Source organism: Pituophis catenifer, unplaced genomic scaffold (assembly GCF_029215685.1).
Source record: "Pituophis catenifer annectens isolate HBS135680 unplaced genomic scaffold, rPitCat1.0.hap2 SCAF_2, whole genome shotgun sequence".
NCBI lineage: Eukaryota > Metazoa > Chordata > Lepidosauria > Squamata > Colubridae > Pituophis > Pituophis catenifer.
The window spans coordinates 279656913-279673235 of record NW_027256882.1 but is presented as its reverse complement, the minus strand read 5'-3'; the positions used below and the strand labels follow the sequence as shown (position 1 = coordinate 279673235).

The 16323-nt window shown below is 40.7% G+C and overlaps 1 protein-coding gene across 1 annotated transcript in view; it reads right to left on the bottom strand.

Moving 5' to 3' along the window:
• The window catches only part of ATP8B1 (ATPase phospholipid transporting 8B1), a 49502-nt gene that overhangs the window by 6820 nt on the left and 26359 nt on the right, over positions 1-16323 (bottom strand). Inside the window, exons 17-23 of the mRNA XM_070935973.1 lie at positions 13414-13578; positions 9650-9761; positions 9408-9483; positions 7314-7446; positions 5536-5824; positions 1990-2213; positions 1124-1207 (exon numbers count right to left, since the gene is read on the bottom strand). Of these exons, the coding sequence (XP_070792074.1) occupies positions 1124-1207; positions 1990-2213; positions 5536-5824; positions 7314-7446; positions 9408-9483; positions 9650-9761; positions 13414-13578 (1083 nt within the window). The remainder of the gene's footprint in view (positions 1-1123; positions 1208-1989; positions 2214-5535; positions 5825-7313; positions 7447-9407; positions 9484-9649; positions 9762-13413; positions 13579-16323) is intronic.

Here is a 16323-nt window from a genome sequence, read left to right as displayed (position 1 = left end):
TGACATGATAGCAGTGTTTCAATATCTGAGGGGCTGCCACAAAAAAAGCAATGGATGGAAACTAATGAAGGAGAGAAGCAACCTAGAACTAAGGAGAAATTTACTGGCACTAAGAACAATTAATCAGTGGAACGGCTTGCCTTCAGAAGTTGTGGGTGCTTCCATCACTGGAGATTTTTAAGAAGAGATTGGACAGCCATTTGCCTGAAACGATACAGGGTCTTCTACTTGTGCAGGAGGTTAAACTAGAAGACCTCCAAGGTCCCTTCCAACTCTAAAGGTAAAGGTAAAGGTTCCCCTTGCACATATGTGCTAGTTGTTCCTGACCCTAGGGGGCAGTGCTCATCTCCGTTTCAAAGCCGAAGAGCCAGCGCTGTCCGAAGACGTCTCCGTGGTCATGTGGCTGGCATGACTAAACACCAAAGGCACATGGAACACTGTTACCTTCTCACTAAAGGTGGTCCCTATTTTTCTACTTGCATTTTTTATGTGCTTTCGAACTGCTAGGTTGGCAGAAGCTGGGACAAGTAACAGGAGCTCACCCCGTTACGCGGCACCAGGGATTCGAACCACTGAACTGCCAACCTTTCGATCGACAAGCTCAGCATCTTAGCCACTGAGCCATCACATCCGTTTTCCAACAATTATTCTGATAAACAACTCAGTCACTAAATGAAGACTTCCTATACTCTCAATTTGAACCAATACAAGAAAACTGTTAATTTCCATAGTATATTTGTTGAGTTATAAGCTTATGTTTTACTCTGCTCTTTCACTGACTAGCTTTCCTATAAAGGATTCTAATGATATTGTGAGTACTTCATAGGCAAATGGCAGCTTCAAAGATGTGGCATTACCATAATAAAGAAAGCAGCCACATGATGGCACTATTTGTCCAATATTAATGCAATATAGTGTCAAACACTGGGAAATGGTTTTGCAACGGAAAAGATAATCCTGACATAGTGGCTATAATGCATTAATAAGCCAAAACCAAAGAAACCATATCATGACTTATTGTACTCTGTGAATTTAGTCAACAGAAATTTCAGAAATTTGCATCGCACACAGAAGCAATGATCAACTTTTAAGGATCAATTTTTAGTTTATTGTTCAGACAAACCTGGTCAAGTAATCCAACAAGAAGAACTGGTAGGCTGGAATATAATACATTGTATAGCGTGATAAACCAATCCTCGTATGCTGTCTGTAATTGCAAAGAAAATATATTACACCTTTTAAAAATATTTACTTAAATTGTATTTAAATAAAATAAAACTAATCCATATCGGAGGGGAAAAAAAACAACTTTGGCAACAAGCAGCAATTGAATAAAACAATAATTTTAAAACAATATAAAAATCCACATTAAAAGGTAAATGTTACCAAAATGGATATACGAACCCTAGGTAAAGAGGGGAACTCAGAATGAGATGGAGCCAATCTAGTGGCTTGTCTGATTGATTATTGTCACGAGAGAGGGTGGGGCTTTATTGTTTTTTATTATTTGTATACTGGATTTTTATTTTTGTAAGCCACTTAGAGTCACTGAGGGTAACTGGGTGGCCATATAAATTTTCTTAAATAAATAAGAATGACCAGCTCAACAATGGAGCTATCTAAGTATGTCTTCTCTGGAAGCCCCAAGCCTGATGACATAACCAGATCTTGAGGCACTTCCGGAATATCAAAAGGGGTGGAGCTAATTTCAGAGGGAAGAAAATTCCATAAGAAGGACGGAATGAGAGTGCTAAATTATCAAGTCAAGTGTTATGGCAGCTAGAACTTCAAGGACCAGTCATAAGTACCCCTTGTTCAGCCCTATCATAACTTTGAACAGTCACTGAACGAGTTAAGTGTAGTGAAGTCTAACTCTTCTAAAGTATTCCAATCCTTTTTCATTGCGCAAATCAACAGAAATATATAAATTCATAAATATTAGTAAATATTGATTGCTGCAAAGTTTCCCAGGTCTTCTTGATCCTTTACCTGAGCAGAATAGCCATTGAAGAAGGAGTACCAGAAGTGCACTAATGTAAAAGCAAAGTTTTTGTAGAAGAAATACCGAAGGAATTTGCACATTCTAATGTAAGACCATCGACCATGAACCAGCAACAGCCTCTGGAGATATCTGAACTGGCCAAAAGAGTAGTCACTGGACATGACGGCTTGCATCCCTTCTTGACCACTTATCCCAACACCAATGTGGGCAGCTAGAATAAGAGTAAAAAATACACACCGTTGAGCTAGCTCATTTATTGTAATCAGCTATTGAGTAATTCATTTTTGAAAAATAAATAATAAATAAATGTTTCAAGAAACATTATGGAACAAAAAATAATTAATTCCTGATTTTGTGCATTATATGTCATGTAGCCTTCCTTATTATTTTTATCTCAGCCATCTCTGCGTTTTCCCAAAACTGTAGAGTGTTTTTTTTAAAAGTGTATTTCAGGAATGCAAACAGCACTCATTGTTTTTAAAAAAGCTTTCCATTATTAAAATTTTAACAAAACTTTATTGTGTAATACAATGTGAAATTCAGCAAACAAAAAGATAGAGCGCACAAAATGCAAAGAATGTGTAGGCTGAGGAACTAAATAAAACACAACAGTAATAGTTTGCATAAAGCCACCACTATCATGAGAATAAAACTTGAGATATGCATACAAACACGTTCATGCCTTTTCTTGGGAATGAATTTTATGTAACACGCAGAAAGGGAGTAAGAAATAATAGAGCAAAAAGATTAATGCATGATGTAAGAAAAGAAAACATAATTAAAACTAGTTTCATCAGACAGGCTCAAAGATACTGATTTTCAGCAGCTGTCTGGGTTTTCTTTGGTCAATCAATTATTTCAGTTTTTAGAGAAGTTTTATTTTATTTCATTTCATTTCTATTTCATTATTTTATTTTATTTATTTTTAAACCTTTGTATAGAAGCCCATCTTTCAGCCAACTCTGAGTGGTTCTCAAAGATTTTTAAAAAACAAATAAAATCATTTTAGTATGGATGGACCAAGCCTTAACTGTATCCATGTCAGATTGAATGTTCCCTGCTAAAGGTAATGACAATATCAATCAGTGAGAGAAATGATTGGTCCCATATTCTTGGATATTTAAATGTAAGACTGTATGGAATAAGAGTTAAGGGTGTCCTCCTTCAACTCTGATTCAAATTTGATATTTAAGTTCCAAATTCTGCTTATGTTCAAAAAGAAAATGTTGCATGCTTTTAAAATAAACTTTTCTGCTTTCACAATTTAGTTGGCAAGATTGGCTCTTAATTTTTGTTTTGGCAAATCAGAGAATTGGCAGTTTCAGGGAGAATTATTAATTCAATGGTTAAAGGGAGACTAGAGACTAGAATAGAATTCTTTATTGGCCAAGTGTGATTGGACACACAAGGAATTTGTCTTGGTGCATACACTCTCAGAGTACATAAAAGAAAAGATACATGGAAGAGCAATGGAAATGCTAAGATACAGAGACTAGGGGACAATGGTAAGGAAAAACTCAGTTTCAAAAATCCATCTCAACCTTTCTCTTTAGAAACTTCCACCCTAAAACTGCTGATGGGTTTTTTTTTTCCTGAGATGAAAAAGCCTTGAAGAAACTTTTTAAAAAGTCTTTTTTCTTTTCCTAGTGAAGGAAAAGGTATTACTGTTCTTCCAAGTTTGGCTTGGCTTTACTGCCAAGTCTGAGATGAACAGAGGGCTGGGGTTGTTTTTCACAACCTAGGAGAATGAATTACCAGCTGCTTGAGAAAAGATCTATGTAAAGAAATGTTACAGAAAACTTTAACAGGCTAATATTAAGAGCCGAGCCAAATCTCCGTTAAACTGGGAAATGATTTTTCAAGCCCCAAAACACATTTATACACCAAAAAACCTACTTTATGATGGCAGTGAATAGTTTAAGGGAAATTGTGAACACTGGTTGGAATAGTTCATTAAAGTCCATTATTGCCTTACAAATTCTAGATCCAGCAGACTTTTTTCATTAAACCCCACTCTGTTAAACTCAGATCGCTTAAATTTAGGGTTTACTGTACTTAGAATATAGAAAGATACTTCAACAGAACTGACACACCAAAAATCTATTTATTTATTACATCAGCCTGTTTGTCAAGGCAAAACACTCAACGCAGCCTGGCTACATAAGGATCTTTACTGCATACTAGGATGAAACCATGTTAAATGTGCCCTTTTGTCAAGACAAAGTTGAGAATGTTCTTATACCCACAGTGGTTTAATTATAGTGTTATTCCAACAATTTCACAGATTGTGTTGTATTTTCCAGCCTCTGAACAAGGAACTCTTAGCTGCTGAATTCCTGCCCTAAGAAACTGAAAGTGTCAGTATAATTCCTACAGGTAGTCATGAGTCAGGTTTGACATGCAAGTCTTCCTCACCTGACACTTGAAGGCTTTGCTGAAGGGCAATCTGGCTCTGTCTTTCATGTCTTTCTCAGTCTTGAGAAAGGGACTAGACCTTGACAATCAGGTCAGAGGTTCCATCTACTGATGTTCTGTCTTTCAAGATGCATTTTGGGGCAGACAAAAACTCCCTCTCTTTGCTGTGAAAACTCAAAAGAATACTGAAAAGTTTGTCTGAACTTTATTGTATAATAAAGTTGTATAATCTTGTGCAGCATAGAAACATAATTGAGTGCCTCCAGAAGGTTCCATGGATAAGGTAGAATCAATAACTGGTTTTCCCAGTTGCAATGTATGGCTGTGAAAGTTGGACCACAAGGAAGGCTGAGTGTCAAAGAATTGAGGCCTTTGAACTATGGTGCTGGAGAAGACTCCTGTGAGTCCCTTGGACTGCAAGGCGATCAAACCGGTCAGTCCTAGAGGAGATCAACCCTGACTCCTCTTTAGAAGGCCAGATCCTGAAGATGAAACTCAAATACTTTGGCCACCTAATGAGAAGGAAGGACTCACTGGAGAAGAGCCTAATGCTGGGAAAGATTGAGGGCAAAAGAAGAAGGGGATGGCAGAGAACGAGGTGGCTGGATGTAGTCACTGAACAGTCGACGTGAGCTTAAATGGACTCCAGAGGATGGTAGAGGACAGGAAGGCCTGGAGGAACATTGTCCGTGGAGTCGCAATGGGTCGGACATGACTTCGTGACTAACAACAACAATAACTGTGCCCAGCAATGTTAGTTACCCAGCCTGAAACAGACAATGATGCACTAGAAGAATCATTAAGAGATCCAACTAAAAGTAAGAAATTTTCTGATAATGAGAAGAATTAATAAATGGAGTAGCTTGCTCCATCACTGGAGGTTTTCAAAAATAGACTGGGCAACCATTGGACTGGGATGGTATAAGGTCTACTGCCTTGAGCAGGGGGTTGAACTAGAAGACCTCCAAGGTCTCCTCCAGCACTATGCTCCTATCTTCTGTGTTCTTTGATTCAGTGTGAAGATACATTGACTGAAATCTTCCTATCTTCTTCAGAAAACAGAACCCAACTATATGCAGTAAACCCACAAGAAGAAAAAAATGTTAAGCCTGACTTACTTTTAATCATATTCACATCATTAGCACCATCTCCAATAGCCAAGGTTATGGCTTTCTTGTATCTCTTGACCAGGTCGACCACCATGGCTTTCTGTTTGGGGGTAACTCGGCAGCAAATCACAGCATTGCACTCGCAAGCTAAATCCACAAAGTTTCGTTGCTGTTGCTCCTTGTACAAGTCTATTCTTCGCTTTGTCTCCTTATGCTTTTGCTTCTCTTCTGCTGTTTTGGGAAATTTCAGTTTCAGGAGCTTCTTTTTCTTCATTTTCTTCTCCAGGAGAATTTCATTCTGTAAAAAAAGATTCATCTCTATAAATGGATAGATAGATAGATAGATAGATAGATAGATAGATAGATAGATAGATAGATGGATGGATGGATGGATGGATGGATGGATGGATGGATGGATGGATGGATAGATAGATAGATAGATATGGATGGGTGGATATGGAAACATATTTCTTATCTGCCATTCAGAGGAACACATGATGCAAAGACATGAAAAAAATTTTAACCATACAAAAAGGACAGATATATGTTATTAGTAAAAATAGGTCTTTAAAAATAAGCAAAACTGTCTTCAAGAGAACATGGGATTGGAAACAAAACAATAGTTGACCTAATAACCACATTCTTTCTTTTAAAACTTTTCTAGTCAAAGAAGTGTCCTATAAACCTATCTATGGACCAGTTATGAGCATTATAACTGATAACTGAACTTGATCCCATCCTCTTTTTAATCGAAAAAAGTTTTTTAATCGAATTTTGGTTTTAATTGGTTTTAATTGGGTTTAAATTCGGGCCAAAATTATTTAATTGTTTTTTAAAATGTTTTTTAATTTTATACACTATGTTTTATCCTGGCTGTACACTGCCCTGAGTCCCTCAGGAGAAGGGTGGTATAGAAATATAATAAAATAAAATAAATAAATAAAATAAATTATGAGTGATGGCAATCCAAAGATAACTAAAACATTATGAACACATCTGTATTCATGAACTTCTACAAATTCATTTACCAAATAATTATTTATGAGCCACCTGACCATGTCTGTAAAAAATACCTGTTTCAGAAACCAACCATTTATTTGGTGCTCTAGGCTAGCTAGGAAATTTAGACAAATAGCCCTAACTGTGAAAATACATAGGTGAAACTGCCAGCCTTCAAGGTGGCTCAGGCCAAGAAACAGACACTCCAGTGATTCCAGAAATACTACTTTATAGCTGTAGGTGTAATAATAGAATCCGAAAAGTCGGTTTCTTTAGGCCCCGACTTATGCTAAATAAAATCAAGGCAGGATTATTTTGTCTGTCTGATGCTTCCTATAGGTTTGCAACTGTGTAATGACTTCTACAAGTCCCTCATTAAAAGCTTTCATATTTTTCCAAGATTATCTCTAATTTCCTTTACAGAAGGGTGGGGGAGCATCTCAAATTCTGATTTCACAGAAGCAGCCATGAAAGGCGCAACCTTGATTCATTAAAAAAAAAGAAGCTTAATAATTCTATTGCAAGTTCTTGAAAGGAAGGAGTGGGAATTATGCTGGTTCTCTAAGGTGGGCATGTAATTTGACAGACCTCTAGAACTGAAACGTTTATCCAATTTTTTTCATCCTTATGTTCTCCAAATGAATTACAGTTCTTAAAATCCCCCATTTCCCAAAATGGTCAACACTCAACACATCTTGATAGTACCAAGTTGCAAAACTTTTTCTTTTTCCATTATTAATGGTTAGGGACAATTCTCTCAGACCCAGATGTGAGAACCCAGTACTTACCAACCATGATCCAGTGATAATTAACGCTTGGTTTTTGCCTTCCGCGAAAAAGGGTTCATTGGCTGTAGTGGAAGATTTGTCATATGTCCCGCTTCGGTTCCTCTGATTCTCCAACCTTGTTTGCAAAAGAGCGCTAAGGGAAGGGAGGTAAGGGAGGGAAATGTTTTTAGAATCCATCGTGTAAAATAACATCAAGTCATACTGACTGAAAACAGAAGTAAGTATGTCTTTAAAAACCCTTAACCAAGAGGATTTAGCAAATGGCTTTTTGCAGTTTAAGGTATGCAACATATTTCAGAGGGCACTGCCGTTTTTCTAGAACCCTACTCTATTTTGATAGTTACAAGGTGAGTGAATTGCTTAATTGTGTAATCTCTGGATGTCATCATAAAAAGTTATCCACCCAAACAAGAACTTCCAGAAACAGCTCATCTTCTTTGGTTCATATCAACAGTGAGCAGCTGAGTTCATTCAGAGAAAAGCAGGAGGGAGGTGATAATTCTACCTACCCTCTTTCTCATCACACAATATATGAGCAACTTCTTCTTTAAAACTTTGAAAAGTATATTTGCCATGGAAAGTAGGAAAAGAAACACTGAAATGCAAAATTCCACATTCAAGGTCCATTTGTAGTACACAAATCAGAATAGCACAACCTCATATCAGGTTGTGGTGAAATGTAAATTTTGTTACTACCGGTTCTGTGGGCTTGCCTTGGTGGGGTGGGGGGGTGTAATATGACTGACTGGGCATGGCCAACTTTTTTTTTTTTTTACTTTTAAAACCATTTTTCTACCACCTCTTCAGCTGAAGAGATTCTTAAAAAATGCTTTTAAAGCCTCTGACAATCCCAGCTGACTTGCCTGATCAGCAGAGGCTTTGTTTTTACTTTTAAAAGCATTTTTTCTATAACCTCTTCGGCCGAAGAGGTTGTAGAAAAAATGCTTTTAAAAATTAAAAAAAAAGCCTCTGATGATTGCGCGGCTCAGCTGGGCAATGGGAGGGGGCAGGGATTTTTGCTACCAGTTCTCCAAACCACCCGCCTCCATCGCTACCGGAATGGGCGATCCAGTCCGAACCGGGAGCATTTCACCCCTGCCTCAAATATTATTCTGGTACTGCACTAACTTGCCAAAGATGGGCTACCATTTTTTGATTTTCAATTAAAGTGGCTTCAGTACAAAAGAATACATTGCAGTGGTGGGTTGCCCCAGTTTGGACCGGTTCACAAGAACCGGTAGTAAAACCGGCAGGAGGCTCCGCCCACTGACCCAGATGTCATCATAGGTGATCTGCGCATGTGCAGAAGAGCATGTGCACGGGCACGATGCAAACCAGTAGTAAATGTAAGTAGAACCCACCCCTGATACATTGCAATCTTGTTCGATCCCAAACATAGTCAGCAACCCAAAATACGGTAGGATATGATGTTTACAGTATCTCATCTTAACAATAATTCTGGGAGGTACAGTACATAGATGAAGAATGCACAATTGCCACAATATCACCTAATTAGATATGTGGCTAGCTAGGCTAACTGTCAACCCTGAAACACATTAGATACTGTGGAAATTGGTCAACCTTGAGGTATTTCTGCTATTGTCATTAAGTAGCTCCTGGTAGCTTGTAAATCATCTTGTTTGCATACTTTTTATGTTATGCTTTTAAATCTGTTTGCTTTAGCTATGGTAATAATAAAAGTTAAATTTCCTTTATTTACTGGTACGCTTATTGTCTCTGGATCCAAAAGACCCAATTACCTGGGTACTTGATCACTGGGCAAACCATCACACATTACATTAAATGTTCCACACCAACATCCCTCAGACTGACTCCTTCAACTCAGAGAATGTTCAACTAGATGACTGTCTCATCTAAACAGTCCCTGGCCATTTTGGCTTGTAATTCTCTGAGCATATTTAGAGATACAAAGATACAGCACACATCTGCCACTCCTCAAAGCTGTTACACATTTGCAGCAAATGCACAGGGGTTCTATGATCGCACCCTGGGGAGTCCAAAGCGCTTATTAGAATCAAATCCAAAACATTCAGATCGCTTTTAATATAATCTCTTGCATTAAAATGGATTTACCTGATGTCTTCTCCATAGTGGATATTAGTTTCATCTGTTAAGAGTTCACAGGAAAAACCAATATTTTCAGCAGTTTCTGTAAGAGGAGAATGCCAGGACACAGTTTATTTTCTCATTTTTCTCATGCATGCAGGTGAACATGTTCAGTTATCAATTTAAAAAAATAGAAACTTTAGAATTATTTGCTGCCCATAGGTAATTTACCTTGCGGAAAATAAACAGCAACTGATGGTACAAATTACCTTTTTTGTCACCTGTCAAAACCCAGATCTTAATATCTGCTTTTGACAATTTGGAGATGGTTTCTGGCACCCCGTCTTGTAACTTGTCTTCTATTGCGGTGGCACCTAAAAGCTGCAGATTAAGAAAGGATTAATTTTATTTAATATGGATACAGTATGTACATTTAACTATTAATGGTTTATCACTCACACAAACTATCAAAATATTAAAAGTGGCTATCCTAACATTCCATGAGAAAAGCTAGGATAGGATATAACCATGGTTTTTAGTGTACCTAGATAATATTTAGCTATTATTTATATCCCACCCTATGTTTTGATGCTCAAGTTGTCTTACATGGGGGTATCTCTAATTTTATCTCCAGAAATAGGATGGATTGAAAGAAAGGTGATTGGCCTTAATGAGATCTCCAGCTGAAGGGGAATGCTAGCAATAACATTTAGGCTGTTATACTACCCCATAGTGTTTTACAGGACTCTCTGGGTAATTTACAATGTACAAACATTATTTGCACATTGCCCCAACAATCTATGTCCTCATTTTACTGATCTCAGAAGGATGGAAGGCTGAGTCAATCTTGAACCAGTGGTGGGTTGCTCCCGGTTCAGTCCAGTTCTTGCGAACCGGTAGTAAAAGCGGCAGAAGGCTCCGTCCACCACCCGGACGTCATCATGGATGATCTGCGCATGCGCAGAAGCTTCTGCGCATGCGCTTGGGCGCTCCCATTGCGAACCGGTAGTAAAGGTAACTCCAGGCTGTGGGCAGAGTTCGCCTGCAATACCACATTCTAACCACTGTGCCATCAGGGCTCCTAACCCAAATCTTCACCATTACACCATACTAGGAAGTCCCCCCTTCCCAGATTAAAATATTCTTTATTCTTAATATTAAGAGAGGCAGGATAGAATATTTCAAAGGAGAAATGGAGGAACATGTTCTTAAAGGCAGAAAGCAGTCCCAGTCTTCCTGTATAGTAAACCAGTCTCCAGCAGATGTCTGAAGTCTTTAGAGATGGATATTTTGTGCCCATTAAGAAATCCAGGCCAGCCTATTCATAAACAAAACACCTTCAGCCCAGCTCCCCCAGAAGGGATTCAAAGTAGAAAAACAAAGACTCCTAAAATCTACAACCCCCACCCAAATTCTAAGAACAGGACATGACCTCGAAGACATAATAGGATTAACCCACCACCATTAGAATAGCAAAAGGCACAAGGCTTACTACATTGCACAACCTCCTGGAGCATCTCAATCAGAACCCTATAAAAATCCATCCAGTCACTCAGCCATTTGGTCAGCCACCCTAGAAACATGCTTCTGTGACTGAAGTTTCTGGCAACCAAATAAACAGAGACTTTCTTTCCAACCAGATAGCCTCCATTTTATTTCCAGCATCTTTCTCCTGGCTTGGAACCGGACTGGATTTTTCTTCCTACACTACATTCTTCTTTTATCCCAACCGAACACCATCCAATTACAATCCCATGAGTTAGGTTACCCTGAGAGAAAGAGAGATCAGCTATCTTAGCATCATCAAATGACATTCATGTTTACATGTGGATCTGAATCCAAGTTTCTCCAGTTCCTAGTTTGACATTCTAAATAGGACACTACCTCTAGCTTTCATTACCAAAATATGGAGGAGCTAAAGGAAAATCAACATCTCACTTGTATTTTTTTTCCTTTCTGGACTGCAGGTTCTGTATGGGCCATAGTTGGCAATCTTAGGGCTCAGGTTATACATTACATTTATACATTTTTTTCTAGATCAGGTTCCCCACTCCCTCGAATATGTTAAGACTTCATCACACAGAATCCTTAATCTTCATCTATGCAAGCTGAGAATTTACTGGAGAAAACACGCTGGGGAAAGTTGCTTTAGCTAGAAGGATAAAATTCCTCAATGAAAATATGTAAATTATTGGAAACTATTTTAGGGGCATAAGGCTAACTTTGGATTTGTTCCATATCCAATCTTTGAATTTATTATTAAAGAATTATATCTTAATTTGATCTATACTTCCTGTTTTTGTTTAACGTGCTGCTTATGGTTTGCAATTTCAGCAGTGATTAAACATATATAAGCCAGAATGGGATATCTGGGTTTTTATGAAGTTTGAGAGTAGGTAGCGGCAGATGTTTCTCTCTCCTAGAGCACAAAGAAAAAAATATCTGCTGTGAACTCTGTGTGGCATCCAGAAGGGCATCCAGCCAGTAAACACTGAGCTCCACCCAGTCGCCCCAACTTTACCTCAAATTAAGGGATTACATATTCCCTTAATTTGAGGGATTATGAGTCATAAAAATGGAGAGGTTTTTTTTACAGAGAAAAAATATGAAATATTCTACAATATTATTATGATGTATTGTGTCTACGAAGCAGGAGGTGGTGTGATGGACTAAAGTGAAATGGCAGTTTTCCAGGAAGGAGGACATTTCAAGGAGTGGTTGAGAAAAGAGGCAGCCCAGTCCAGAGCTGAATAGGAGGTAGAGGAAGTAAATTGGGATGGCCACTCCCTAGAGCAGGAGTCACCAACCTTTCGGACCTCAGGGACCACTAAATTCATAATTTTAAATCCCACGGACCACTAATATGATCCGCCTAATGACCAGCTGGGTGGGCATGGCTAGGTGGTCATGGATGGGCGTGGCCAACTCAATGTCACTCACGTCAAGGGGCGCCTCACCGGCCTCTACTTGCCCCTCCCCTCCAAGCCCCTCCTCTCCTCCCCGTCCAGGCTCCTTAGGGCCCCAACAGGAAGCAGTTGTTGGAGCTAAGCAGCCATCATGAGAAAGAGTTGGCAAAACAGTTGGCTCAGTTCAAATTGGATCTGACCAAGAAGGAGTCTCAGCAGAAGCACCTCACTGAGGACTACGAGCATAGGCTTTCCAAGCAAAGGGAAGACCTGTGGGAATGCAAGGCCAGGTACCGCACCTGGAGGCTCAGCGGGCTGAGATGGTCAGCCAGTTCCAGGCCATGATGCAGTCCCACTGGAACAAGGCCCTCCAGTTCTTCATCACCAGCGGCACTTCTCTCCAGCCTTCGCCCAAAGCCCCGCACCAGGAGGCTGAAGCAGACCCCAAGTGGGAATTTCTGTTCCCCTCCGACCCTCACAAAAAGACCTCGAAGGGGGAGACTCTCTGCAGCAACACAAACGTTCATTGCACATATCCAGCCCAGGAGGCATAGTTTGAGGACCTCTGATTTAGTGCAATATAAAAAAATGCAAATATTTTTTTGCAGACCACCAAATTTTTCTTGTGGACCACCAGTGGTCCACAGACCACCAGTTGGTGACTGCTGCCCTAGAGAATCTCTGGGGGGGGGAGGGAAGCAATAAAGATTTTGGCTGGCAAGATTCTGTCTATATGCTGTGAGCAGATAAAGAACTGAACTTTGACTGAATTGTTCCAAGTTGTTCTTGGGTTGGGCCTGAAGTTATAATCCTTAATACCATAGTATACTGGAACGTATTAGTTTTTAAGAATGCCTCAGATCCATCGTTTAAACACCTGTGTTTTATTATTCATACCTTATTTCCTGTTTTCATGCATCTTTTATTACATTTCTCTTACTTATATTATCTTTACTGATATGTTTTCCAAATAATAAAAAAGCAATAAAAAAGAATATATATGCCTTTATAACTATTGTATAGACTGGAAAATCAAGGTGAAAAAATATAAATAGGATAGAACATTTGTAAGGTCAAATGGAAGATCAAAGAATAAAACTCCTATCTCAGTTCCCCATCAGACTTACAATTAGATTTTGCTCAATTTCTTCATACACTTTGTCAAGAGCTGCCTCACGGTTTCTTAAGGCCAGAGAAGCTGCCATGAACTTCTTCTCCCATGCTTCATATTCATAATGGCTAATTTCCTTGTAGCAAAGGCACAAGGTTCGAAGGGTTTCGTTTGCAAAGATCTGTCAAAGAGAGAAAAACAATGGTTGAAAGAACATATTTGTTTCTAATCTGAACAGATTCTCCTATGAATTTTCATTCTTCCTAATCATCATCGTTATTATTTATCAAACTTATATGCTGTTCAACTCTTAAGAACTCTGGCAGGTCACAACAATCAAAACGAAGAACTGCAAATACCCGTGATGGCGAACCTATGGCACGCGTGCCACAGGTGGCATGTGGAGCCATATCGGTGGGCACACGAGCTCAGCTTATTTTCAGACCTTCTGGCCCACTGGAAGTAGGGAAACGGGCTGTTTCCGGCTTTTGGAGGACCTCGGGGAGGGGGAAGTCCCGTTTTTTGCTCTCCCCAGGCTCCAGAGCCTTTCTAGGAGTCTGGGGAGGGCGAAAACAGCCTTCCAGTCCCGCCAGAAGTCAGCAAATAGGATGTTTCTGGCCTCCAGAGGGCCTCCAGGGGGGATGCGGAAGGCTGTTTTCACCCTCCTCAGGCTCCTAGAAAGGCTCTGGAGCTTGGGGAAGGCGAAAAATGGGCCCACCATGCCATCGCATGCCAAAAGCGAGGGGAGTGCAGGAGGGTCGCGCGCGCATGCATGAGGGAGCGGGGTGCAACAGAAACTTCTAGGTTAAGGGCACTCCTAGATAGAAGGCATTACGGTAGTCATGCCATGAGGTAAATAAGAAAGTCAGACATTTTCATTTGTATTAATACTGGATGCCTTCGGAAGGAAAAATAATGGAGACGTATACAGGCAAATCAACTATGAAAAATTAAAAAATATATTAATGATGTTTAGTCTGGACCTATGGTATAAAATCGACACCAACAACTACAATAAAAAAGTAAGAACAAGAAATTCATCAAAACAGTGCAATTTCATGTTGGTACAAGAAAAACTCATTAGTTTTTTTTATATATATATATTTGTATACCACCCTTTTCCCGAAGGACTCAGGGCGGTGAACAGCCATGATAAAACAACATACAAGACAAAATTAAAAAAACATATTAAAACAATTCAATCTCTGGCCAAAATTAAAACTTCCAATTAAAACCATTTAAAACCACTTTTAAAACCCAATTTAAAATCATTTATCCCATCAGACTGGCCTACTGAAATAATAGGGTCTTCAGAGCACAACGGAAGGCGCGGAGGTCGGGGATCCTTCGTATGTCTGGGGGCAATTCTTTCCATAGGGCAGGAGCCCCCACAGAGAAGGCTCTCCCTCTGGGGGTCGCCAGTCGACATTGTTTGGCTGACGGCACCCTGAGGAGGCCCTCTCTGTGGGAGTGTGTCGGTCGGTGGGAGGAAAACGGTGGCAGAATGTGGTCCTGTAAGTAACCAAGTCCTAAGCCATGGGACACTTTAAAGGTGGTAACCAACACCTTGAAGCACACCCGGGAGCCAGTGCAGCTCGCGCAAGAGGGGTGTTACATGGGAGCGATGAGTTGCCCCCATTATCACTCGCGCGGCCACATTCTGGACCAGTTGGAGGCTCCGGGTGCTTCTCAATGGGAGCCCCATGTAGAGAGCATTACAATAGTCCAGACGGGAAATGACGAGGGCGTGAGTGACTGTGTGCAAGGCGTCCCGATCCAGAAAGGGATGCAACTGGGAAATCAGGCAAACCTGATAAAAAGCCCCCCTGGCTACGGCCGTCATATGATCATCTAAAGACAGCCGTGAGTCCAGGAGGACGCCCAAGTTGCGAGCCCTCTCTGAGGGGGTAAGATCTCATCCCCAATAGCCAACGATGGTGTTAGCTGGCTATATCGGGACATCGGAAACCACAGCCACTCAGTCTTGGAGGGGTTGAGTCTGAGCCTGTTCCTCTCCATCCAGACCCGCATGGCCTCCAGGCAACGGGACATCAAGTCAAGGGCATCATTGGGTGGCCTGGGGTTGAAATGTACAACAGCGTGTCATTGGCATACAGTTGACACTTCACCCCAAAGCCACAGATGATCTCGCCCAGCGGCTTCACATAAATGTTAAACAGGAGGGGCGAGTGGACTGACCCTTGTGGCACCCCACAAGTGAGGAATCTCGGGGTCAACCTCTGTCCCCCCGTCAACACAGACTGTGTACAGTCAGAGAGGAAGGAGGAGAACCACCGTAACATGGTGCCCCCCACTCCCACCCCCTCTAGCTGACGCAGCACGATACCATGATTGATGGTATCAAAAGCCGCTGAGAGATCTAGGAGGACCAGGACAGAGGAGCAACTCCTGTCCCGGGCCCTCCAGAGATCATTAACCAATGCGATCAATGCAGTTTCCGTGCTGTAACCCGCTCTGAAGCCCGACTGGCACGGATCTAGATAGACGGCTTCATCCAGGAACTGAGGAAGATGTCTTGCCACCACACTCTCAACAACCTTCGCCGTGAAGCGGAGGTTGGAGACAGGACGATAATTAGCTAATACAGCCGGGTCCAGGGAAGGCTTCTTGAGGGGCCTCACCACCGCCTCTTTCAGGGTGGATGGGAAGACGCCCTCACTCAACGAAGCGTTGATAATCTCCTGAAACCAGCCTTGTGTAACCTGCCGGGAGGCCAGCACCAACCAGGAGGGACACGGGTCCAATAAACATGTGGTAGCGTTAAGCCTCCCCAGAATCCTGTCCACGTCCTCAGGAGTCACAGGGTCAAACTCCTCCCAGATAACATTGTCTTCAGGGGCCTGACTTTTAATATTGCAATTGTTAATTTGTTTTATTTATCAAATGTATCAAATTTAGGTACCAT